The sequence below is a fragment of the Myodes glareolus genome, chromosome 11 (assembly GCF_982192425.1).
Source record: "Myodes glareolus chromosome 11, mMyoGla1.1, whole genome shotgun sequence".
NCBI lineage: Eukaryota > Metazoa > Chordata > Mammalia > Rodentia > Cricetidae > Myodes > Myodes glareolus.
In genome coordinates, this window is record NC_142036.1 from 2,878,836 (window position 1) to 2,906,554 (window position 27,719).

The 27,719-nt window shown below is 41.7% G+C and overlaps 1 protein-coding gene across 1 annotated transcript in view; it reads left to right on the forward strand.

Annotated features, from left to right (window-relative positions):
- The window catches only part of Abcb5 (ATP binding cassette subfamily B member 5), a 96,174-nt gene that overhangs the window by 25,169 nt on the left and 43,286 nt on the right, over window positions 1–27,719 (forward strand). The window contains 4 exon segments of the mRNA XM_087911838.1: window positions 3,049–3,069; window positions 3,072–3,248; window positions 18,229–18,288; window positions 18,290–18,370. Coding sequence (XP_087767964.1) covers window positions 3,049–3,069; window positions 3,072–3,248; window positions 18,229–18,288; window positions 18,290–18,370 — 339 coding nt within the window.

Consider the following 27,719-nt stretch of genomic DNA (forward strand, 5'->3'; position numbering starts at 1 on the left):
GGAGCAGGAGGACGTGCAGAGCAGCCAGGGCAGAGGAGGAGGAGCAGGAGGATGTGCAGAGCAGCCAGGGCAGAGAGGGAGGAGCAGGAGGATGTGCAGAGCAGCCAGGGCAGAGGAGGAGGAGCAGGAGGACGTACAGAGCAGCCAGGGCAGAGAGGGAGGAGCAGGAGGATGTGCAGAGCAGCCAGGGCGGAGGAGGAGGAGCAGGAGGATGTGCAGAGCAGCAGGGTGCAGGCTCCAGACACCAGCCCACGGATCCATTTTCAACAAGTGGAATAGTATTAAGCAGGTAAAAAAAAATGTAAAAGAATGATCCTGGAATAAGACAACCAATGAACTGTGTGGTTTTTACTCACACCACACACAAAAATTAATTTGTCTTAAAGCAAAATATTAGCTTGGATTTCAATAATGAAAATTTAGAAAAGCACTTAGTAGGCTCATGCAGGAGGATCACCATTTAGAGGCCTGCCCACACTACTTAGCAAGTACAAAACAATCTGAGCTATACAGTAAGACAGTCTCAAAAGAATAATTAATTAATACTGTAGGTGAAAGAAGAAAATCACAATGTTGCAATAAGCAAAGAATTCCGAAGCGATGAACTATTGTTTAAAGGTGTAAACTGAAAAGTAGAGAGACAGTTCAGCAGTCAATAGCACTTGCTGCTCTTCCAGAAGACCCAAGTTTGGCTCCCAGCACATATGCTGGACAGCTCACAACCACCTGTAACTCTAGTACCAGGGGACAACATACCCTTTTCTGGCCTCCCTAGGCACCTGCACACACACAAGCAAACACACATAAAGATTTAAAAGTAAATCTTAAAAAAGAAATACTAAGCTGATCCAGAGGCAGTGGCAGGAGAATGTCATGTTTGAGAAGTCTGAGCTGGATAATAAATAAGATAATGTCTCCAAAAAAAAAGAGTGAAGATATGATCAAGATTCATTGTACACATGTAAGAAATTTTTCTTAAAAATATTATACAAAGAAGTGAAACTAAAGGCTAGGGATGTAACTTAGTGTGGAATGTTTTCCTGGAGTGCACAAGGCCTGGGCTCACCACCACCTTGCCTCACACCCAAAAGAGAGGAGAAAAGATACAAAAGAAAGATTAAATTAAGACCTTCTTTCAAAATCACCATTTAGAAACTGAAAAGGCAAGATACACAGTACCAGAACATGTTCTGACTGTCTCTGCTGGACCAACTGCAGGTCACAGGGAGCTTGGTATTTGGAGCCAAACCCAGAGAGAGTCCAGGAGGAGTTGGGAGCTGGAAGGTAGACAAAATCGGAATACATTGCATATGTATGAAATCACCAAAGGAAAGAAATGGAAAAACCAAAAAACAAAACCCACAACACTACCACACTGGTTTGCCTGGCATTCAAGAAGCCCCAGGTTCAATTCTCAACACCATATAAATCCTGACATTATGGGCCATGCTTGTGATCCCAGCACTTGGGAAGTGGAGGCAGGAAAAGAAACACAAAAACAGTTCAAGATCATCCTGGGTTGCAGAGCAAATTTTAGGTCACCCTGGTCTGCACTAGATACTCTCAAAAATAAGTAAATAAACAAAAGGATTGATGGATAGATAGATAGATAGATAGATAGATAGATAGATAGATAGATAGATAGATAGATAGATAGATGACAGACAGACGGACACATAAGTTTGCACTATGGAAACCAAATGTAAATATTTTGAATCAATGTTTGCTTTTGACACAAAAAGATCCTGCGATTTTGTAGGTCACAGTAGTGTTCTGTTCCACAACTGTGTGGCAGTGGCATGCTGTAATAACTTGTTTGCCAAAAACAACAGGGCTGTATCCATAAAATGTGTCCATGTATTGTGCAGGAGCTATTCTACAGCAGGAATATTCCTTTTAGAAATCTTTCATCCTTTTAAAGGTTTTTTATGTATATGAATGTTTGATTCGTTGTCTGCACTGCATGTGTCCTGTGTCCATGGAGAGCAGGAGAGGGCATCAGATCCTTGAGATCGGTAGTTACAGGTGATTGTTAGCACCATGTGGATGCTGGCAACCAAATGTGTATCCTCTACCAAAGGGGCAAGTACTCCTAACAACTGGGCTGTCACTTCAGCCCCAAGACTAACAGTTTTTTAGAGAAAAAGTCTCTAGAAATTAAATGTTTAGAAAGAATATTTAAACTTCTATCCTTGTTGAAAGGTGTGCCATAATCCAATAGAATATGACTAATACAGATTACAGATGCTAGACACTATCGCACTATAATAAAATAATGCTCAATTTATTAAAAATGCATTTATCAAGAAATAAATAAAGAGCAGAGCCTTAAATTATTCCCAAGACTGAAAAATGCTTTTAGGAAAAAAAATAAGGCTTTTAAAAAAGAAGTTGTGATAAATTTTGGTTCAGCTTGTTTGGGTTTTGTGTGGTGTTTTTGGTTTTGTTGTTGTTGTTGCTTTTGTTTTGTTTGTTTAAGACAGGTATCTCTACAGAGCCCTTCCTGTCCTGGGACTCACTACATAAACAAGACTGGCTTGAACTCACAGAGACACACCTGACCTCTGCTTCCTCAGTGCTGGAATTAAAGCCATACACCACCAAGCCTGGTCTTTTGGGCTTGTTTCTAAGGCAAGTTCTCCTATACCCAACATTGACTTGAGAGTGGCCTTGACTCCTGAGCATCCTGCCTGAGACTTCTCAGGAAAAGTGTAGACAACCTATCAAACTGTGAACAAACACTACACACAGTGTATGTTTCATAGATTTTTTAAAATATTCTGAGGTCATCTAAAAGAGATTTGAAAATTCACTACAATTAAGAATTTTTCTAAGAATCTTGTTTCTGTTTACCTTCCCTTACTGTCTTGACAAGGACCTTTTCTCAGAGACATTTGTTTTTACAATGATCAGATCAAAGCGTCTGAATGGCCAAGCTAAAGTAGTCATTAAGCTGGTATCAAAACATAAAATGTGCTTGTCATTTCCTCTTCTAATCATTTAATCACCCTTGTATCTTTGTGCTTTTTCCTCTCTGTATCTCATTAGAAATTTAACACACTAGTGGGGAGCTCAAGCAAGGAGCTCAAATTAAGCAAGGAGCTCAAATGAGTGGAAGAGAGAAACAGAGAATCACCATTGCTCAAACGTTAGTTTGAAACCCCAAAATTCTGATCTTAGACAAGGCTACATCTGCCCTTGATGCAGAAAGTGAGTCAGTTGCTCAAACTGTACTGGAGAAGGTAAGTGGACAGAATCTTTTCTGAGACCCACATTGCTGGTTCACTGTTGTTTTTAAGTACAGGAAAGTACAGATTTGGGGTCCTTTGGATACCAGCTTGCAGTTCCCAGAGTTTCTCTGGTATGGATCCAGGGTGTGACTTGGAGAAATAAAAGCTATGGTTGACATAAAACATACACACACACAAGCCATCAATCTGTATACCATTCCATTCCAGCAGGACTCACCTTCCTGTGGAAACATCCTCATCACAGAAACAGCAGTGGGTGTCTTTTGCTTCTTCTATTCACACTGATGGATTTTTCTTGTCTATAATAGTTTTTCTTCTTTTTTGTGTTTTCTTTTTTATTTATTTATTCATTTATTAAAAATTTCCACCTCTTCCCTGCCTCCCTTTTCCCTCCCCCTCCCCATCTCCAGCTCCCTCTCTAGTCTTAAGGGCAGTCAGGGTTCCCTGCCCTTGGGAAGTTCAAGGTCCTCGCCTGTGAGACGCCCCCCTTGTCCAGCAAGCTGAGACGACCACGAAATAGAGATTCCTTCCCAAATCACACCTTTATTTGGAGCACTCAGTTGAGGAAAATTGGGGAAAAGGAAAAAGAGAGAAAAGACAGAGAGAGGGAGAGCAGGTGATGAAGAGAAAGCGAAAGAGGAAGTGAGAGGGAGAGAGAGGCCCAAGCAGCAGCTGCTTTTCTAGGGTGGAGAGGCTCGGATGCTGATTGGTTAATACCATTTGCTGGAGCCCGGGAATTTCAAGATAGGCCAGGGAACCAAGGTTCTGTAATGCAAAAATACAAGCCCCAGGTGCTCTGGCCCGTGCAGCAGCAACAAAGGATCTGTTTACCTCCAAGCTGTAGGAGGCCAGCACCATTTAACAATGGCGATGTTCTGACGGCTCCTTACAGCTCCCCCTATTTTGTTTTAAAGAGCAATAAAGGCAAAACCTATTTCCCAATCAGGTCCCCACCTCATGATGTGTGGACCAATTAAAGGAAAGAAAAGCAAGACACACCCTTCCCGTGCAATGGGACAGCTACTTCCCTGGGAGTGTAAGGGCTGTGTCTGCACATCCTCCGCCTATGCATACCTTCCTCTGTGCAATGGGAGTATCTGGTCCCTTGAGGGTACAAAGGCTATGCATGGCACATTGCCTATGAGCTCTTTTAAGGCTGAGAGTCAAACTTGGGGTGAGGACCCACATTCCAAGGCTGCCAAGGCGTGTGCCACAAAGACCTTGTCCTTCCTCATTTGGGCTAGCAGATGGCACACCAATCAAAGACAAACCGCACATCCACCTAGACAGCATGCCAAGAATATCTCTGCTCCCACCCATTCCTAAGGAAGGAAAAAGGCAGAATAGAGTCTGAAGAGGCTGCACAGGGTGCTGCTCAAGGTGATAATGTGAAACAGCTGCTCTTGACATCGCCCAGGGGGTCATCTCTGCTGCCTCTGCACGAATCTTCATCCTTTGTAGCATTTTTTACCTTTTGGTTAGTCGTTCTGGCACCTAGATGCATGTCAGCATTCCTAGAAAAAACATAAACAAAACTCTTCTCCCAAATTAACAATTAAGAGTACTAAAAAACTCAGTGTAAAAATTTAGCACAGTCAGTACTGGAAGTAGGATGGTTTTGAACTTAGAGACCTGCAGGTCTCTGCTCCAAAGAGTAAATCTTGTTTGCCTGTGTCATTGCAGCAGGCCTTAGAATTGGACTGAATGGCCAACCTTAAAATATCTTTTTTATTGGCCTATACCATTGTAGCAGGTTTCTGCATTGGGCTGTTTATTGTTAAATGTCATAAGATATTTTTTGAATAACTCCATATAAATTGAATAAGAACTTTTAACCTTATAAGAAATTTAAGCCATTAGACAATGGAGAGATCTCCTATTTTCTTGAGGAGACAGTGCCAATATAGCAAAATTGACAATATTATTGAAAATCCATCAAATTTATGATGAAAATTTAGACTTTTAAATAAAATAATTATTACCCTTATGAGAAAATACAGACCTAAAATCCTGTATAATTAAGGAACCTTTGAATCTATTATAATCTCTAATTTAAAACTGTTGAGATTTAAGTTTTAAAATAAACCGTTTTAAATCTGGCACAGTTGAGCTTATAGCTCCAAAAATATAATTTTGAGAAAACTGTCTTCCTGTTCCTAGCCTGGAGCTCTCTAAAAATGTGTAAATAACCTTTCTTTAAAAAGGAGAAACATTAGATTTAAAACCAGATAGTTGTGAGCTGCCATGTGGTCACTGGGGATAGAACTCACAACCTCCGGAACAGCAGTCTGTTCTCTTAACCTCTGAGCCATCTCTCTAGCTAAAATGCTAAGCAGTTCTTAAAAACTTAAGTCGCACCATGTAGATGTAATATGGTACTGCCTGCTTGTTGCGTCTAAACCTTGATTGAGCTTTTATTATGATAATTACGACCTGCCTGAGGTCAGCACATTTCAGCATAGACAAGTGGAACCAGAGCCATTTCAGCCTCAGAGCCCCTCACAGTTTCAGGTACACCGGAAGTCTCCTGGCCTGGCAGCCCGTGGCACCGCCCTTATTTTCGGCACCACTGTGGCACCCGCCAGGCCAGGCACCGACTAGGCTGGCACAATGTGCTTTTCACAGTCCAAACTGGTGCACGGAGTGAAGCGGAACTCAGAGAAGCAGGCTTGCTGCTCTGTCACTTAATCTTTTAGGGAATTTGGGCAACGAGAATTCTGTCTGGCTACTTCCTGCTGAATATGGGCGTTGTATCAGTGTTTCTTTTTGATTGTGAATTTCTGGCGACCGTGGCTTCCCCTCTGACGTGCGGCGCGCGGCAGCCACGGCTCCGCCTCTGACGCAAGGTGCGCGGCGGCGACTTATGCACGGCCCGCGGCGATGAGCTGAGCCCCTCGCCTCACTCCGCAGCCTCCGCCTCCGCCCTTCCGCCTCAGTCAGGGCAAGTTTGCTCCAAAAAGCCGCAGCCCCGCGGAAAGGCCGGGCGCCATCCATATTGTACACATAGCCTCTGACGTCATCCGGACTTTAGCCCGCCCATGTCACCACGGCGACCTGGCTTTCTGCAGATGCCTCTGCCAACTCCAGCAAATCCTGCTGACGTGCGCCAGCAGAACCGGCTCCACTGACTGCCTGTGCCCCACATTTAAACATGCATATGAGAGCCAGGCATTGCTCTCTCATGAAAATTAGGCGAAATCACCTCAAAAGGCAAACTGTTATGATTCTGTGACTCTTTAAGAACAGGGAAGACAGTCCCCAAACATGACCACGTCTGCCTCCCTGCAAAGCTGCAGCCCACAGTCTCTACCAGCAAGTAGGTGGAGGGACGGATGGGGGAGGGGCGGAAGCCGCGGTCTCCCGTACCCCGCCGTAAACACATCCTCATTTTCCCGCCTTCAGTTACCTCGCTTTTACTCAAATCTGGCGGCTGTTTTCTCAAGCTCCTCCTGCACTGAACTTATGGGGTTTTTCTTCCCCGTTACTTTTGGTACCTTCTTTCAGATACGTTTCCTTTGATTTTTCCATTTTTCTTTTTAGGCTTATGCTCTATCCTCCCCTTTACCTGGAGGATTTCACTGATGTCACTGCTCCACGTGTTGGGTTCTGAAAACTCGGCTCTCTCTCTGATGTCCGATCTCGGGGTTGCAGGTTCCCGGGTATTCTGGCACCAGTTGTGAGACGCCTCCCTTGTCCAGCAAGCTGAGACGACCACGAAATAGAGATTCCTTCCCAAATCACGCCTTTATTTGGAGCACTCGGTTGAGGAAAATTGGGGAAAAGGAAAAAGAGAGAAAAGATAGAGAGAGAGAGAGCAGGTGAGGGAGAGAAAGCGAAAGAGGAAGTGAGAGGGAGAGAGAGGCCCAAGCAGCAGTTGCTTTTCTAAGGTGGAGAGGCTCGGATGCTGATTGGTTAATACCATTTGCTGGAGCCCGGGAATTTCAAGATAGGCCAGGGAACCAAGGTTCTGTAATGCAAAAATACAAGCCTCAGGCGCTCTGGCCTGTGCAGCAGCAACAAAGGATCTGTTTACCTCCAAGTTGTAGGTGGCCAGCACCAATTAACAATGGCGATGTGCTGAGGGCTCCTTACACTCCCCTCTCCATTCAGGTCTAAAAAGGTGAGCATCCAAACAAACCAGGCTCCCACAAAGTCAATCCATGCAGTAGAATCAATACCCAGTGCCATTGTCCTTGGCTTCTCAGTCAGCCTTCATTGCCAGCCACATTCAGAGTGTCCATTTTGATCACATACTCCATCACTCCCAGTCCAACTGGCCTTGGGGAGCTCCCAGTAGATCAGTCCCACCGTCTCAGTGGGTGAATGCACCCCTCGTGATCCTGGCTTCCTTGCTCATGTTCTTCCTCCTCCTGCTCCTCATTTGGACCTTGGGAGCTAAGTCCAGTGCTCCAATATGAGTCTCTGTCTTTATCTCCATCCATCGCCAGATGAAGTTCCTATGGTGATATGCAAGATATTCATCAGAGTGGCTATGGGACAAGGCCAGTTCAGGCTCCCTCTCCTCTGCTGCCCAAGGAACAATCTGGGGACCTCTCCTTGGACCTGTGAACCACTTTAGAGTCAAGTCTCTTGCAAATCCTAAAATGGCTCTATTAATTAAGATATTTACTTCCCTGCTCCCATACCACCCTTCCTCCATACCACCCATCCCATTCCCCCAAGCTCTCCAGAATCCTCCCCTTCTCCCTTCTCTCTACCCATCTCCCCTTACATCCACCCTCCACACCTCCGTGCACCCAAGTTTTGCCTGGCATCCTTGTCTACTTCCAATATCCAGAAGGATAACTATATGATTTTCTTTGAGTTTACCTTCTTATTTATCTTTTCTAGGATCACTAATTATAGGCTCAATGTCATTTAATTATGGCTAGAATCCACTTATGAGTAAGTACATACCATATTCCTCTTTTTGGGTCTGGGTTACCTCACTCAGTAAAGCATTTTCTATTTCCATCGATTTGTATGCAAAATTCAAGATGTCATTGTTTTTTACCGCAGAGTAAAACTCTAATGTGTATATGATCCACACCTTTTTTAACCATTCTTCTATTGAGGGGCACCTAGGTTGTTTCCAGGTTCTGGCTATTATAAATAGTGCTGCTATGAACATAGTTGAACAAATGCTTTTGTAGTAAGATATGGCATCTCTTGGGTATATTCCCAAGAGTGGAATTGCTGTATCCTGAGGAGGATGACTCCCAATTTCCTGAGAAACTGCCACACTGATTTCCAAAGTGGCTGCACAAGTTTGCATTCCCACCAACAATGGATGAGTATTCCCCTCACTCCACATCCTCTCCAGCATAGGCTATCATTGGTGTTTTTGACTTTAGCTATTCTGACAGGTATAAGATGGTATCTCAAAGTGGTTTTGATTTGCATTTCCCTGATCACTAAGGAGGTTGAGCATGACCTTAAGTGTCTTTTGGCCATTCGAACTTCTGTTGAGAATTCTCTGTTCGGTTCAGTACCCTATTTTTTAATTGGATTAATTAGAGTTTTAGTTTCTAGTTTCTTGAGTTCTTTGTATATTTTGGAGATCAGACCTTTGTCTGATGAGGGATTGGTGAAGATCTTCTCCCAATCAGTAAGTTGCCTTTTTGTCTTACTGACAATGTCCTTTGCTTTACAGAAGCTTCTCAATTTCAGAAGGTCCCATTTATTCATTGTTGCTCTTATTGTCTGTGCTACTGGGGTTCTACCTAGGAAGTGGTCTCCTGTGCCCATGTCTTTTAGACTACTTTCCACTTTCTCTTCTATCAGGTTCAATGTGGTCAGATTAATAATGATGTCTTTAATCCATTTGGACTTGAGTTTTGTGCATGGTGATAGATATGGATCTATTTTCATTCTTCTACAGGTTGACATCCAGTTATGCCAGCACCATTTGTTAAAGATCCTTTCTTTCTTCCATTGTATAGTTTTGGCTCCTTTGTCGAAAATCAGGTGTTCATAGGTTTGTGGATAAAGATCTAGGTCTTCAATTTTATTCCATTGGTCAACATCTCTGTTTTTGTGCCAATACCAAGCTGTTTTCATTACTGTAGCTCTGCAATAGAGTTTGAAGTCAGGGATGGTAATGCCTCTGGAAGTACTTTTATTGTATAGGATTGTTTTGGCTATCCTGGGTTTTTTGTTTTGCCATATAAACTTTGTTTTTGTTCTCTCAAAGTCTGTGAAGAATTTTGCTGGGATTTTGATGGGGATTGCATTGAATCAATAGATTGCTTTTGGTAGAATTGCCATTTTTACTATGTTGAACCTCCCAATCGAAGAGCATGGAGTCTTCCATTTTCTGGTATCCTCTTCAATTTCTTTCTTCAAAACCTTAAAGTTCTTGTCAAATAGATCTTTCACTTCCTTTGTTATAGTTACCCCAAGACATTTTATGCTTTTTGTGGCTATCCTGAAAGGTGATTTTTCTCTGATTATCTCTCTGTATCTTTGTTCTTTGTGTATAGGAAGCAACTGATTTTTTGGAGTTGATCTTGTATCCTGCCACAGTACTAAAGGTGTTGATCAGTTGTAGGAGTTCTCTGGTAGAGTTTTTGGGGTCGCTTATGTATACTATCATATCATCTACAAATAAAGAAAGTTTGACTTTTTCCTTTCCAATTCGAATCCCCTTGATCTCCTTATGCTGTCTTATTGTTATTGCTAGAACTTCAAGCACTATATTCAAGAGATATGGAGAGAGTGGACAGCCTTCCCTTGTTCCGGATTTTAGTGGGATGGCTTTGAGTTTCTCTCCATTTAATTTAATGCTAGCTGTCGGCTTGCTGTATATTGCCTTTATTATATTTAAAAATGAACCTTGTATCCCTTCTCTTTCCAAGACCTTTATCATAAAGGGGTGTTCAATTTTATCAAATGCTTTTTCAACTTCTAATGAAATGATCATATGGTTTTTTTCTTTCAGTTTATTTATATGATGGACTACATTGATAGATTTTCATATGTTGAACCAGCCCTGACTCTCTGGGATGAAGCCCACTTGATCATAATGTATAATATTTTGGATGTGTTCTTGGATTCTGTTTGCCGATATTTTATTGAGAATTTTTGTATCAATGTTCATGAGTGAGATTGGTCTGTAATTCTCTTTCTTGGTTAAGTCTTTGTGTGGTTTTGGTATCAAGGTGACTGTAGCTTCATAAAAGGATTTAGGCAATGATTCTTCTGTTTCTATTTTGTGAAACACATTAAGGAGTATAGGTATTAACTCTACTTGGACGTTCTGATAGAATTCTGCATTGAAACCATCTGGGCCAGGGCTTTTTTTGGTAGGGAGGTTTCTGATGACAGCTTCTATTTCCTCACAACTTACAGGTCTATTTAAACTGCTCACCTGGTCTTGACTTAATTTTGGTATATGGTATTTATCTTTAAAAAAGTGTCCATTTCTTCCACATTTTCCAATTTTGTGGCATACAGGCTTTTGTAGTAAGATCTAATGATTCTCTGAATTTCCTCTGTGTCTGTGGTTATATCCCCCTTTTCATTTCTGACCTTGTTAATTTGTATGTTCTCTCTCTGCCGTTTGATTAGTTTGGATAGGGGTTTGTCAATCTTGCTGATTTTCTCCAGGAACCAGCTTTTTGTTTCATTGATTCTTTGGATTGTTTTCTGTGTTTAAATTTTGTTGATTTCAGCCCTCAGTTTGATTATTTCCAGTCTTCTACTCCTCCTGGTGAGTCTGCTTCTTTTTTTTCTAGAGCTTTCAGGTGTGCTGTTAAGTCTCTAATGTGTGCTTTCTCCATTTCCTTTATGTGTGCATTTAGTGCTATGAACTTTCTTCTTAGCACTGCTTTCATAGTGTCCCATAGGTTTGGGTATGTTGTGTCTTTATTTTCGTTGAATTCAAGGAAGACTCTAATTTCTCTTTTTATTTCTTCCTTGACCCAGGGATGGTTCAGTAGTTGACTGTTCAGTTTCCATGAGTTTGTAAGCATTCTGGGGTTAGAATTGCTGTTGAATTCTAACTTTATTCTATAGTGATCTGATAGTACACAGGTGATTACTACAATTTCTTTATATCTATGGATGTTTGCTTTGTTACCAATTATGTGATCAGTTTTTGAGAAGGTTCTATGAGATGCTGAGAAGAAGGTATATTCTTTTTTGTTTGGGTGGAATGTTCTAGAGATGTCTGTTTTTTTCTTGGAATATCTTGTTTTCTCCATCGATGGTAAATGCAAGCTTTGCTGGGTATAGTAGTCTGGGCTTGCATCCTTGGTCTCTTAGTTTCTGCAGCACATCTATCCAAGACCTTCTGGCTTTCATGGTTTCCACTGAGAAGTCAGGTGTAATTCTGATAGGTTTCCTTTATATGTTACTTGACTTTTTTCCCTTGTAGCTCTTAATATTTGCTCTTTATTCTGTATGTTTTGTGTTTTGATTATTATATGGCGAGCGGATGGTTTGTTTTTTTTTTTTTTTTTGATCCAGTCTATTTGGTGTTCTGTATGCTTCTTGTACCTTCATAGGAATATCCTTCTTTAGATTGGGAAAGTTTTCTTCAATAATTTTGGTAAATATATTTTCTGGTCCTTTGAGCTGTAAATCTTCTCCTTCTTCTACACCTATTATTTTTAGGTTTGGCCTTTTTATGGTATTTCCTGGATGTTTTGTGTTAATAATTTATTGGATTTGTTTTGTTCTTTAATCAGTGAGTTTATTTTCTCTGCAATATCTTCAGTGTCTGAGATTCTTTCATCTATCTCTTGTATTCTGTTGGTAATACTTGTATCTGCAGTTCCTATTCGTTTACCCAAATTTTCCATATCCAGCCTTCCCTCGGTTTGTGTTTTCTTCATTACCTCCATTTCATTTTTCAAGTCTTGAACTGTTTCCCTTACCTGTTTGATTGCTTTTTCTTGTTTTCCTTGGGTATCTTTGAGAGATTCATTCATTTCATCTACTTTTTTGTTTATCTCCATTTCTTTACGGCTGTTTTTCACCTCCTGTTTAAGTTCCTCTATTATTTTCATATAGTTCTGCTTAGAGTCAATTTCTTCTATTTCTTCTGGAGTAGGGTGTTCAATTCTTCTAATTTCGTGATCCCTGGATTCTGGTGATGTCATGTTGCCTTTCAGGTTGTTGAAGGAATTCTTGCATTGGTGTCTGTCCATCTCTTCCTTCAAATGGGGCCAGGAGAGTCTTGGTGTCTTGGTTCAGTCTTTGCTGTGATTGACTCTCTGGGTGGATCTCTTCAGTGCAGGAGCAGAAACTGACCTGTCCCTCTAGATGGAACTCCTCAGCACAGACACAGGGACAGCTGGTATTCCAAGGACACAGGAGACAAAAGGGCAACAGTGGGCAGCCTCTGGGATTTCCAGGTCTCTGCATCCTGGAACAAGCGGTTTGGAGGATAGTAGCAGGAACAGAGGAGTTTATCAAGGAAAACTAAATTTCCCAGAGAGGAGGCAGGTTAAAGCTGAGAGAAAGGTTAGCACAATGGCATCAAGCCCCGAGGGCATAGCATGGGCTTGCTTTCTTTTGTGCACATGGGGGGAGCGGGGTGGTTCTTATTTTTCTGTATTTTTTTATTTATTAATTAATTAAAAATTTCTGCCTCCTCCCATCCTCCTATTTCCCTCCCACTACCCCACTACCCCTCCCCCTCGCTTTTCAGTATTAAGAGAAGTCAGGGTGTACAGGGTCTGTCTTTTAATTCTGCCTTGATGATGGGAGAGGCTTCCAGTCTTCCTCTCCCCTCTGGTTTCTTTCACAAAATAATCCACAGTCATGCTGGAGGCTTTTCAGGCCTGTGCCCTGCCTTACTGTCCTGGAAAGTATTGAATTAAATGTATCCCAATAGTCATTTCTCCAAGAAATCATGAGATGCTTTACACCAAGTAACAATTTCCCATTCTTCATGATGGCATCTGCTCATTTGTGTGCACACAGAGGTTACAATGGGGACAAACGTTTCAGACAGAGAACATTTTTCCTATTATTTTATCACTTTAAGCAAAAGTACAAAATATTTACATTAATTAAAATTCTGAAAATTAAGAAAATTACAATTCATAGGTCCAATAATTAAATTTATGAACTATTAATATTTTGATATATCTTATTTAGTCTTTTTTCCTACAGATATTTTAAACATTGTTATAACAAAAGATATCAACTTTCTTCTGAATTTCCTATGTAGCATTATAACATAATTTCATTGGTTTTGATTCTGAATCACCTGTGCTTTGAAGAGTTTCCTGTTCTTATAGATTGGAACTGCAAGACTTTGAAAGCAAGCCTCCTTCACCTCACATCCATTGCTACAGAGACCTTTCAGAGGGAGGCAGAAGCAATTGCATCTGAGCCTAACACCACCCTTCCAGGGCTGACAGGGGATCAAAACAAGCTTTTTGGTGTTGAGAGTTCCACTTTCCTTCTCTGAAATGGAGGATAATAGAATTAGAAATAAGAAAATTAGCTGTCTGTGATAGAGGGAGCAATGATGCGGACAATCACTTGCAGTGTGCCTGCCGAGTGCCTACTCCTGGGTTGGGCTTGAATGAAAAGCGCTTAGCTCAAGGTTGACAAGAGCATCCACATGGAGGAAAACAAAGCTCAAAGGCTCAAATGGGTTCACAGAACTGTTTCAGCTCTGTGCCAGCTAGCACAGTGGATCATAGTGTAGTGACAGGTGCCCTGGATGGCAGAAACAGACCTTACCTATGACGAGGTCACTAGAACACTCATTTATTTAAAAGCTGACAATGACTTCACATACAAAAATCAACTCCAGGTAAATTAAAGGTTTAAACATAAAGGGCACAATAGTAAAAACTGGGGGATAAGTCAGAAAAATATCTATCTGTGTGTGACAGAGGGTAATATTTCTGAAACAGAACTCAAAAGACACAATTTAAAAGAGACGAGTCACTAAATTGGACATCACTAAAATCAGAGTTTTTATCCATTGGAAGACAGCTAGTGTAAGAGGAAAACCTCATATGTGGGAGAAACAGTCGTGATAATGCATAGCTTCTCACCAAGTCCCCATAACTACACCGTGCAAACAACTCCTGACAATTAGGAAGAAAAAGATGGCTCCCAAAGGAAAAAGGGCAAAAAATTTGGGCTAATCACAAAACACAGTGTATATATTTTTACTAAACAGTTGAAAAGTTGGTCAACTGCATTAGCCATTAGAAATGTAAACGAAAATTTCAATGTAATAGCACTCATCTATCTGACAAAAAGAGATCAACCCATTGCTGCAGATAGAGTGCACTCTCCTGCCTCGTGGGGCTCTATAGATGGGACACCCTATGCCTCAGAAGTTCCTTTTGAGGTGTACAAATGATAGATCTTTATAAATTTGTTCACCAAATAAAGACATGCAAAAATCTATATTATAGAAAAAATAGAGACAACTTAAACCCAGTTAGCAGTAGAATAGATAAACTATATCCATATGTAGGAAGGGCCTCTTGTTTGTCCCAGTTGCCCGGCTAGCTTACATCCAAAATAACCACACAGAAACTGTATTAATTAAAACACTGCTTGGCCATTAGCTCTAACTTTTTATTGGCTAACTCTTACATATGAGTTTAACTCACCTCCATTAATCCCTGTATCACCACTTGGCTGTTACTTACCGGCAAGATTCTAATCAGCATCTGTCTGAGGCAGAGGATTCATAACTTCTCTGACTCTGCCTTTCTCCCTCCCAGCATTCAGTTCTGTTTTCTCCGCCTACCTAAGTTCCACCCTATCAACTAGGTCAAGGTAGCTTCTTTATTCATTAACCAATGAAAGCAACACACAAACAAAAGGAACTAGATATAGGAAGCAAAATGTTTAGTCTCAAAAACATAATATTGAACCCTAAAACTCAGACATGTAAGACTGCAGATTCTATTATATAAATACACACAAATCTGGAGAGAGAGAGAGAGAGAGAGAGAAGAGAGAGAGAGAGAGAGAGAGAGAGAGAGAGAGAGAGCACATACACATGGGTAAAAGAAAGTTTGAGGAGCACCACAGTAGCTGAGGAGTGAGCTGCCATCACTGCCAGTTGACTCTATAAGGATACACTTTCAGGGCCAAGGATAAATGTCTTAAATTATTTATGTTTCTATTTTCTGATCCGTAACATGAGGGAAATAATAATGAACTAATTCTTTTAAGTACTTGGAATGATTTGTATATTAGTGGATATGAAATAAAATCAAATCCAGCGGAGCTAGAGCAATGGCCTAGTGAGTAAGAGCACCAGCTGCTGCTGTAAAGGACCCAGATGCATCCCAAGCATTCAAATAATGGTTCAAAACTATCCATAACTCCACCTCCACAGGGTTTGATTCTGTCTTCTGACTTCTATGACACCAAGCACACAAATTTTTTTCATAAATAAATAAATCTAAAAAAAAATTAATCCAGTACAGATGCAAATTTTTGTTTTGTTTTTTGTTGTTTTGTTTTGTGGTCTTAGCTGTCCTAGAACTCACTATGTAGGCCAAGCTGGACTCAAACTCACAGAGTACTGGGAGTAAAGGCATGCATTACCCGCTAGTGGCTCAGATGCACTTTTTAGAATATCTTTTATGTGTACTTCGACAGTTTTGTACATGTACACAATGTATCTTGATTCCTCTCTACCCCAACTTCCAAATGTATTCCTCAACACCGCCTCCCACCTTCATGTACAGTTCTTTCTTTTCCTTTTTGCTTTTTTCTTTTGTAAGCCTCTGAGTCCAGCTGGTGCTGCCTGCTGGAATATTGATTGACCTTGTTGGCTTGATTTTGTTCAGGTAACCACGGCTGAAGTGAGTTACTGAACAGAGTGGCTATGCCATGTCCAGGAAAGGGCATTCACAGCACTCATCCCCATCCTCTGCCTTTTCTTTTTCTGTGCTCCTAGAGCCTTGAGGTATCCAGTTTCGAGCTAAGCACTTCTCAGCAGTTTAGTCATTACTCTTCATTAGCTGCTGCCCACTGCAGGAGCGATTGTCTTTAGCCAAGATTGAGAGAAACGTTAATCTATGAATATAAAAATAAATACTTTTTTTTCTTTTCTTTTCTTTTCTTTTTTTTTCAGAGCTGAAGACGAACGTTAAGGGTTTGCACTTGCTAGGCAAGCACTCTACCACTGAGCTAAATCCCCAACCCCAAGCGCAAATATTTAAAAGACAATTTAGTGTGCTGTTCATTTAACAATACAACATATGTTCCCTTCTAAGACTTATGACCAATCCAATCCATGGACTTCTAATCTTTTTTACTACGTTATACAACAATTCCCTCCTGTGTCCAGGTCTCAGATCCAATAAGAAAGCAGTTAGTTATCCCAACAACCTTCATGCTGCTATTGTATCACCTTTCCTGGTAGGTCAGTATTGTAGTACTCAGGTCCCGTGCTGGGCAAGACTATTGCTGCCTTTACTGCTCACTCCTGTCCCCCCCACCACCTAGCTCCCTATAAAAACCTTCCAGCACTAGGAGAGCCAGCCCACAGGACGGAAGTTTTTAGGTTAGTCCTAGCATGCTTTCTCTATGTCTTTTAACAAAATTTTATTTTCAACAATAAAGTCTCATCATCTGGTTCTGGTGAGCAACCAAGAGTAATGACAACAGCCTGTATTGTTTGAGTTATAAGGAGATGTTTGAGGCTTGGCACTAAGATTTTTATTTACCCATGCAGGGTACCTATGTTCAAATTCCTTTTTTTTATTTTCAATTATGTTTTTTTTTTAGTTACATTACAAAGTAATGGATTTCTGTAAGGACTTTTCATGCATCCTTAGTTTTGATTGGCCCTTAATCTTCCTGTCTCTACTTAAAATCTTTAACATCATGTACCCTCATTATTCTTTTGTCTAGCAAGTTCCTTAGAAAAATGAGTTGTCTTTGACCAATAACAGAATTCCTCCTTAGAAAACTTTACTATGAAATCAGGTTAAATTCTATTTTAAATTTTCCACTGATTAAATAACTCTGGGCAAAAAAGAATAGTCAAATAAAAGATTTCTTCCACAGTGGAAAAAGTAACTGTAATTATAGACTTGATAGTTTACTGTGTCTTTGTGTAATTCATTAACTGCTCTTCAGATTGCTGAGGAATCCAACCATCCCTGGAATGTGGTCCTGCCCTTGCCTACCTGATTCTGCTTCATTTCCCTCCCATTCTCTCAGCGGCTGTTCTCTCTGAGCTCTGGCTTCTCTCCTGCCAGCTCTGCTAGTACAGTAAAAATCTACTTCCTCTCTTACCCCAGCTCACTGGAGAGCTCTGCTTGGGGGGGTCTCATGAAACTGCCCTCATGTTTCTAAATTACAAGAAAAAGAAAAACTATGCTCAGTGCGATCTATCTTATAATTTAGCCCTAATGTATATTTTAATATTTATTCATAGTTAGTTTGATTTCTCTGTATTTTTTTTTTATTCTCAAGAAGTCCCAATGCATACAGACCCACTTTGCTTTGAAGTCTCAGTCTGGATTGGGCTGTGGCTAATGGCCAGGAAAGTATCATTGTCTCCTAAGATTGATCTCAGGTCCTGGCCAAATTATAAAAGTTTCCATTTCCGCCCCCACATACAAGCTTTATCATGACACAACAAATACCTTTATATTTTTTCCTGTGTGTGTGCATGTGTACATGTTTGCTTGTTTGTTTTTAAGAATGAGTCTCTAACTGGCCTATAACTCACCAAGCAGGCTAGACTAGCAAGTCTGCAAGTCCCTAGGGTCAACTTATCTCTATCTATCCCTGCACATCTTCAACCTTCAGCTGTCCCCCTACCTCAGCTCCCAACCCACCCTGCAGCCCCCTTTCCTCCCGTCCCAGCACTAGGATACTAAGGACATTCCATCATTTCCAGCTTTTTTTAAACCTTGAGTTCTGGAGACCAAAATCGGGTCCTCACTTTACTAGCTGAGCTATCTCCCTACCCTGCCTTTGTATTTTTAAGGCATCGTTATGACAGCCTATACGTTCTTTGTTCAAGGATATTAAAGAAGCTGATGAACAAATGGAGGTAACGACATGTTCCACTGAGGAAAAAAAACAGCTCTGTTTCTCTGTGTGATGTGAGCATCTCCAAGTCCCTCTGTGCTGACCAGTCTGAGGAAGTCATCCTCCGTCAAAAGGCAGTGAGTGCTTGTATTACATGTTCTCTGATACCCAATTAATCCTTATGAAATTTATAATTGATGTATAATAAAATAGTATTGTGCCATTAAGCTCACATTCGCTCTCACTGCCCATGAAACTAAGGAGGTCATCTAATGAACCACATTTATGTCAAAGGTCTTTGCTGGAAAGGAAAAAAAATCTTATAGAGGCATACTGTTCCTTCCTACACGACAAACCAGGGGTTAAAACAGCAGCCTGACAGCCTGGCCTACTAGAGCCAGTTCCAGGACAGGCTCTAAAACTACAGAGAAACCTTGTCTAGAAAAACCAAAACCAAGCACACAAACAAAAAAACAGCAGCCTGAGGTGTGGGGAACACCACCAGGGCTACCTCGGATTAAATTGGGTCCGGATATTGTGTCTAGAGGGCATCCAATGGGACTTCCCGGCCTTGTGGAAAAGGAGCAAGTGAATAGCCACAGAATGCAAACCTGCCGTCCAGGGAGGAAAAGGTTAAGCATGGAAATGAGCTTGAGAGTGCAACCAGCCAGCACCAGCCCCTGGACCGCTCATTTACATACCGCCCACCTTCTCTGTACCAGTCCTGGTGGAGAGGGCTCTCTAACTAATCTCCACAGCTCTTTGACTGGCCACTCCCGCTGCAACCCAAAGGCAAACTGATCCCAGGCATACTCTTCCCTGCTCCCAGTACAAAGTTCACCCTGCTGGATCTCTCCCGGCCCCCAGCACCACTTAGCACCCTCTTCAGTCACTACCCTACCCCCCTACCCCGTTTCATTTCTCTTTCACAATTTATCCCCTTCCACTTAACCCACCATGGGTTCCAGGCCCACAAATTGAATATACTCAATACCTTCCCTGGTTAGGTTTCTTTTGCCGCGAAAAGCACCATGCTCAAAGGGAACTTCGGAGCAAAGGGTTTATTTCAGCTGACAGAGTCCTTCATGAAGGGAACTCAGGGCAGAAACTGAAGCGGAGGCCCATGGAGGCTGCTACTGACTTGCTCTGCATGGTTTGCTCAGTTTACTTATACATTCACCTGCCCAGGGATGACACTGCCCACACAAAAATCACCCACAGACTTGCTACAGGCCAATCTGTTGGAGGCAGTTTCTCAACTGAGGTTCCCGCAAAAGCCTTGGATTGAGTCAAGTTGAGGGAAACAAAACAAACAAACAAACAAACAAAGGAAACCAACCAACCAACCAGCACACCTTTTCATAAGCGGCTTCCCTCCACGCGCTTCCCTGAGCTCTAGAGCTCTCCTGCTCATCAGGCCCTATTACCGGCCCCTGTGTGCTGTTATGTATTTGTTAACCTCCAACCAGAGGTCCGCGTCCGGGTTCCTCTGTGCAGCCTCCAGCTGACAGTCACCCAACAGCTCTCTTGGGCCATTCTTCTCCCAACAATTCAGGTTAAAGCATCCTTAGCTCTTCCTGCTGACTCCCAACTCACCTTCTCCCGCTCAGCCGTCAGTTTTCGGATGTGCTTATGTGACACAGACAATTAGTTGTCTCACACTTCAGCTGCAGCTATGTGATCGTCAAGGACTCACACTTAGACTTTCCCCCTTTGCTCTACCACGTTGTTTTTGTAAAGGTTCATTTGTTTAAACACATAAAAATAATTTTCAGGCTGACAAGACCTGTAAAAAAGGTCCTTGTCTTTAGCAGACACACAAAGATACACATGCACATACATACAGGCATGTGAGCAAAATAAATTTATAAAATTAATTTTTTAAATATTTAAAGAAAAATAATTCTCAATTTTGAATCCTATTCTTTGACATTTTGCTTTTTGTTTTCATTGTTTATTAATGGTTTGTTTAGTTTTCGGTTTGTTTGTTTGTTTGTTTTAGTATATAGTCCACAAGCTCAGAGAAACTCTCTGGATAGAAATCAGAGGTCATTAATTTAAATGAAGAAGAAAAAATAACTTTTCCCACTAGCCCCTGAAAAAGGATTAACATCACTTGGTGAATATAAGAATTAAACTCTTGTAAGATTGTTCATCGCTGTGGATGTCATCAAAGGTCACCATAGGAATTTTTATTTATTTCAAGTAACCAACAGCGTAAAATTTACAACATCTAGCATTTAATAAAAAAAAATCAGTAGTGAAATAAAATAAAACAAAAAACAGCTGACAAGGTGGCTTGGTGAGGAGAAGTCTTCCGCCAGCCTGAGTTCATCTGCCAGCTCTGGTGCGGCTGACTCTGACCGCCACGTATACCCTGTGTCGCGTGCATGCATTGATGTACATGTATACACACACACACACACACACACACACACACACACACATACACACACACACAAATTTTACTAATGTAAAAACACTGATTTTATGTGAGAATACCCAGTAGAAAACCTTTATGACTTTAAGATTTCCTAGATAATATTACTGAAAACATACTGATAAGAATAAATCAGACATTATTAGTGAAGCCATTTCCTTTTATTAAACAGATTTAAGTAACAGGATAAACCATAAACTGGAAGTATTTATAAACTAAATATCTTCTATAGAACTTGAACTCAGGCTAAATAAAAAACTCCCAAAGCATTAAAACAATTAATAAATAGCAGCATCCCCATGACAAAGTGAGGGAAAGAGAAAACAGCGAGGACCAGAGCCAGTGTGTGCTATGGGAGGAGGAGCTGATGGCAACCAGAGGCTGAAGAGAGCTGGCTGGTCAAAGACTGGGTCCTTCCATGGAAGTTGTATTATCTGTGTAACTGTGTTAATAGTCTTGCCAGTTACAGGCTACTTCTAAACTCCCAAAATACACACACATGTGCAATTGGTGATAAGCAAATTACATATGTGTGTGTAACTGGCTATATGCAAATTATAACTCAATAAAATTCAAAACAGATCAGATGAAATTTTTAACTTTATCAGACTGGTTTGTGTCTCTACAGAAAATGCCTACTTCACATTTTTACATCAGATTATCTTAAGACATTCTATAATCCATAATATATTAGATATGACATTATTCGTGATTTTTCAGGGATTTTTCATTTTGGTTTTGTCTTACTTTATTTTTTTTCTATCTAGTTAACACCGTTTAAGCAATACTTCTTTTTTAAACCTGCATTTTTTTTTAAATCCTAGAGGAAAAAAAATTCCACCTTTTAAAACTGTGCCTCATGACTGAGTATGAGGGCATTGAATTGAATGCTGGGATCACAAAAACTTTTTAAATGACAACAGTCAAATGTTTCTGAATGCATGACAGCTAAACGTGAATTTGATATCAAACATGCAATGAACATACAGCTTTCCTGGCCATCTCACCTGTACTGCATGGGACTCCATCACTCCAGTCTGAGCACACATCCCGAGCACCTTGCTGTGCACATGCCCTCACACCATGCCACACAACCACACTGGAACACTTTCGAGGCTAAAATCCTCATAAAACATTGCCCTCTTGCACTTTCTCCACAGGCTTCCTGCCTAACCCTTATCCTCGCTTAGAGCATGATACTGAATCCAGTCTAACAAGATTAAGGAAAATTGATTCTGTTATTGCTTGTGATTCTTAGCTACCTGAGATGTGACCTAATATTTGTTTTCTCTTTAATTTTTTTATTTTTCTTTTTGTGTTTTCCTGAAAGTATGTTTGTTCTGCACATGTGTATAGTGCCTGAGGAGGTCAGAGGAGGGCACCAGATCCCCTGGGTCTGGAGTTACAAGTGCTTCTGTGGGTCCTAGGAATCAAACCGTGGTTCTCACCCATTGAGCCACCTCTCGGGGCCCAGTTTGTGCTTTCTTAGTGATAGCAACGGAGTGGAATTCCAAAAGTTGACATTGTATAAATCATCAATTTACATTCCTTTATGTATGAGACTCATCATTAGTAATAAAATTGGTGAATTTTTCTAAGAAAAATACAACTATACACTGCCATGTGTTATATTTGCTACGTTCCAGTGTGCTTCTCTGTCGGTGCCACCTCAACCAGCAAGGACGACGCGACACCAGAGCTCTTCTCACAGGCAGTTTATTCAGGACCTTGAACAATGGCTTCCCTCTTGTTTCTCTCTCCCCGAGCAGACTTCTCCCAGCCCTTATATACCCTATGGTCGTCTATCCCGGAGTACCACGTGGACATCGCCCAAAGGCTCAAGCATACACAAGCGACACACGACCATAGCAGGTCACGGGCCATAACCATAAAAGGAGTTGTTTGTCACAGAGAGTGCTCGCTTTTGGGCTCGCGGAGGGTGACAGCCAGCGCCATCTTAAAGGTGCGGCTCCACGCAGCTCTCTACAGTTCCCCCTTTTTTGTTTTCACACAAGCAACAGGTAAGAGTAGAGGTCTGATCTCTGTCAAAAAATTAGGAGCAATATACTGATGTCTAGCCAGGTGCTGTCCACCCAGAGAAACACCAGATCCGCCCGGTGCCTTTTGCGCAGAGGTGGGAGATCATGCACCAACCCACATGCAATCAGACTTGCTCTTCTTGAGACCAACATTACGAGCTCTCAAGTGCAGTGCACAAGCCTCGCAATCTGTGTCAACAATCTTTTAACGTAGCTAGCCATATTTGGGGAGACTGTCCTGCTTCAATGGCCGTAAATGCCTGGATGATCATGGCTACATTGCAACGCTGTGAGGTCCGTATGCGACATATGTACCACAGACACACCAAGGAGGCAAGCACCATTAGGCCTGTCAGGGCTCCTATTCCCGTCCACTCCTTAAAATAACTAAAAGTCCATTTCAGCATATTAAGAAAAGCATCAGTAGTAGGTAAATCCAGCCATGTGGCATTCAGGGAAATAATCTGGTTGGTCAAGGTGTCTGTCAGGTTCTCGAACTCCTTGCTCCAGTTTTCCCTGGAGGTATGCGCTCAGCTGCCGGCTCAGGTTACAGTTTTTTGTAAAGTTCTCAGCCAATCTGGAAGTAATACATAAGGAGGAGAGGGAATGAATACATCCTACACTGGTTAAGGTTACTAAGTCATCTACTTGCTCTTGCAAGAGGTCTACTCTTTGGTTTACTGTCAAAATGCCAGCTTTTAAATGACCATCGATGGATTTCAAAGTGGTCATTGTGGAGGCCATTCTCTCCACGATTTTATTAACTGTCTCTGCAATCTGAGTTGTTGCAACCATGGCAACAGCAATTGTTGTGGCAGCTGCAGCAGATACAGCAATTGAGGAGACTAGGGCTGCTGTTATCCCAAAGTCTCATTTTGTTCTGAGCAAATGAGTTATTGGGAAAGTACTGGTATCAACTCTGACTGGGATGGGAACATATGTGGGAACTCTCATCACCACAGCCGTGTTATAAGTACCATTCCAGCATTGACTTGCGAGGCAAGTTGCCTTAGAGGAATTACAATAGATCACATCCTCTGTGGCATTGGTAATATTAGTCATACAGTAACATTTGAAAGAACACCCTTTGTATCTCTGCTGGCAGAGATGTTAAGTAGCCGAACAGTCAAATTACGAAGGGCAGCAAAAGGCTCTAGGGATGAAAAGGCCCCTCTTTCATTAGAAAGAATCCATTGAAACCAGGGCCAAGTATTTTAAAACTTTTGACATAGAATGAACAGGTATAGGAATTGGCCATGCTTTTGCTATGGCCCACAAGATTTGTTCATTGGTCTGGATCAACAACGGGGACATCAGGACCGTCACCATCAGTAGGATCACAGTCAGAGGCTTCATCTTGCTTGTCGTTCCTCTGCACTTGTACTTTTCTCACCAAGTGCTCTGGTACCCAAATAGGGTCCAAATGATCCTATGGAAAAACACAAACAGAACCTCGTGCCCATGCCAGCACGGGATCAGGGTCATGCCAGACCCCTGTCAGAATGTCTTTCCATTTCACTAGACCTTTAGGTTGACTATTTGGACAAGCATGCCTGTCCGCTGAAGATTGGTTGGAATTATCCAAATTAAAAAAAAAATTCAAGGTAAATAAGGCCAAAGAAAGTCTATTCTTAGGGGATTGTTCTAAGCCAATTCCCCCTTTTTGTTTTTGAAGCATTTCTTTTAAGGAGCGATGGGCACGCTCCACAATGCCTTGACCCTGTGGATTATAAGGCAGTCCATGTACAAGGTGAAAACTCATACATTGGCAAAATGATGTAAACTGTTTACCAGTATAGGCAGGGCCATTATCTATTTTTAGCTGTTGGGGCTTGCCCCATGCTGCCCATGCTTCTAAACAGTGGGCAATCACATTGTTCGCCTTTTCCCCTGTCATGGGAGTGGCATGCATGATACCAGAATAAGTATCCACAGAAACATGTACATACTTTAGTTTGCCAAATTCTGAAATATAAGTAACATCCATCTGCCACAGTTTAAGGGGGAGCAATCCACGTGGGTTAACCCCCAAAGCTTGAGGATGATGATATATGACATATTGTGGACAATCCACAACCACCTTGTGTGCATCGGCACAGGAAATGGCAAATTTTTGTTGTAGGGTTTTGGCGTTAACATGAAACTCTTTATGAAAGTCATGAGCCCTCTGGAGGGCAGAGGCAAGAAACATCCATTCTTGTCTGGTACACTGATCAACTTTGTCATTGCCAGCAGCTAGAGGGCCTGGCAAATCTGCATGTGCTCGAATATGTTGCACAAAAAAGGGATGTTTTCTCTGCCATAAAAGACACTGTAGTTTAACAAATAATGCATGTACTAAACTTGATGCTTTTAAAGGTCCAGCACATTCAAGACGTTTTAAACCATTAACTACATAAGTCGAATCAGAAATCAAATTAAATGCAAAGGAACAGGCCTTAAAGACCTCTACTACTATAGCTAATTCCACATGTTGGGGGGTTCCTGGGGAAAACTGGTGTATAACAGGCTCTGCAGAATCCACCATGTAGATTCCACAACCATTTTTGGATCCATCTGTAAATATAACACTGGCCCCTGGTATAGGCTGCGTAGCAGTTAATTTAGGGAAAATTACAGGGTGTTCTTTAAAGAATGACAGGAGAGGATGCTTAGGAAAATGACAGTCAGTGTGTCCGGAATAAGAGGAACGCAAGATGGCCCAATCATTGACGGTGGCACATAACACTTTTATTTGAGCATTATCATATGGGACTAACAACATCTTAGGCGGGCATCCAAAATGTTGTAGACAGGTTAGGACACCCTGCTGAGCAAGTATAGCCACAGCAGTGGGATAATATTCTATAGATTTAACAGGGGAAATTTTAGAATGGATCCACAGCAGTGGTCCCTCTTGCCATAATATACCTGTAGTTTGTAAATTTGTAGGTATAATACACAGTGCAATATTCTCCACAGATTTTACTCTTTTAAAGAATGCCTTGGATAGTCTTTCTTCTACCAATGCAAGTGCTTGTCTGGCCTCGTCAGTCAAGTACCTGGGGGAGTCCAGAGCTGCATCCCCCGACAGGATCTCATATAGAGGTCTTAATTCATCATTAGTCATACCTAAGCTGCCTCTTATCCAGTTTATATCTCCTAATAATTTTTTAAAATCATTCAAAGTATGTAAATGGTCCTTTCTAATTTCCACCTTTTGCAGAACAATTTGATCATGTGTCACTTTAGATTCCAAATAATTAATCATCTTATCTTGTTGTACCTTTTCTGGGGCTATACGTAGCCCTTTTGCCTTCAACAGGTCTACTAAGACACCGTACGTTTCTTGTAACAAGGACTCTTCCTTGGCACATGTAATGGAGGCATTTCAAACTTGGGAAATGAGTCCTCAGAGGTCTTAATGCAGCAGCTACAAATAGCTGGCACATTGTGGGACTATTGGCCATTCCTTGAGGCAGGACAACCCACTGATATCTTTTGTCAGGCTCTTCATGATTCACAGATAGTAAAGTAAATGCAAAATGTTCACTGTCTTTGCCACATAAGGGTATAGAGAAAAAACAATCCTTAATATCCACCACAATTATTGGCCAATTAGTAGGAAGAGTAGATAATAAAGGGAGACCACGTTGAACTGGTCCCATCATATTCATCCGCTCATTGATGGCTCTGAGATCATGTAGCAATCTCCATTTTCCAGATTTTTTCTTGATAACAAAAATGGGTGTATTCCATGGGGAAAGGGAAGGTATTATATGTCCATTGTCTAGTTGTTCTTGAACTAACCAATGGGGTGCTTGCAGTTTTTCAGAAGAAAGTGACCACTGAGGAACCCACAATGGCACGTCCGATTTCCAGGAAATGGGAATACCTTCCTCAGTGGCCCCTAGGAAAAACCCAGCCCCTGTCTGGGCTTTCTAGGTTGTGGTGTGATAGGATCCTTGCTACCTTGTAGAAATTTTCCAAGTCCAAAATCTGGATGACATCCCATATCTTTCATAAAGGATTGCGCCTTCTCTGAATATTCATTGCTCAATTTATAGCCCATTTCCCTCATTAAGTCCCTCCCCCATAGAGATACGGGGAGCTCAAGAACATAAGGTTGGATGATTCCTGAATGCCCTTCTGAATCTTGCCAGTTTAATAGGTTAGTACTGATGTTAGGGGCATTAGCATATCCTAATCCCTGCAAGGTGTGAGACGAATTCTGAATAGGCCATCCTTTTGGCCAGTCTTTGCTGGCTATAATGCTCTTATCTGCTCCTGTGTCCAATAGGCCTGTAATTTTTGTGTCATTAACTAAGGATAGAAATGTCAAGTCAGTTCCTGAAGAACCAAATCCTTTCTCTCCTCTGTCCTTCTTCTTAGTGGGATGTTGTTCATGTAGACTGGGTAGTATCACTAGCTGAGCTATTCTATCACCTGGGGAAATTGCTGTAATGCCTTTTGGCGATTCCACCATGATCTTTACAATGCCTGTGTAATCAGGGTCGATTATGCCAGGATGAACTTTTAGGCCTCTCGGAGTCGTGGATGATCTTCCAATTAACAGTCCCACTGTACCTGGCTGTAGAGGACCTGCAAAATTAGAATCCACTACCTGGACTCCCATTTGGGGTGTTAATACGAGTCTGGTGGTGGCACAGAGGTCCAACCCTGTTGAACCTGCAGTGGCTCTCCTCGGTTCTTGGGGTCCCTGAGTGTTGGCCACTGCTCGTGGCTCACTTCCTGCTCCTGCTCCTCCATTGCCCCATATATTTGTGGGCCCTGAAGGCGGGGGCCCCATTGCCCATTTTTTGACATGGGACTGAAGGGCTATCCATTAATGTCCTTCACTGATCTACACTCATTTGCCCAGTGTTTTTCCTTTTTACATCGAGGACATGTTGCTGGTTGTAGCTGCCAGCCTGTTTGTGGCCCTCAGGTGCCCTGTCAAGGGTTAAATCTTTGGGGGCAATTATGCTTTAGATGGCCTGTTTGGCCACAAGCAAAGCAGGCTCC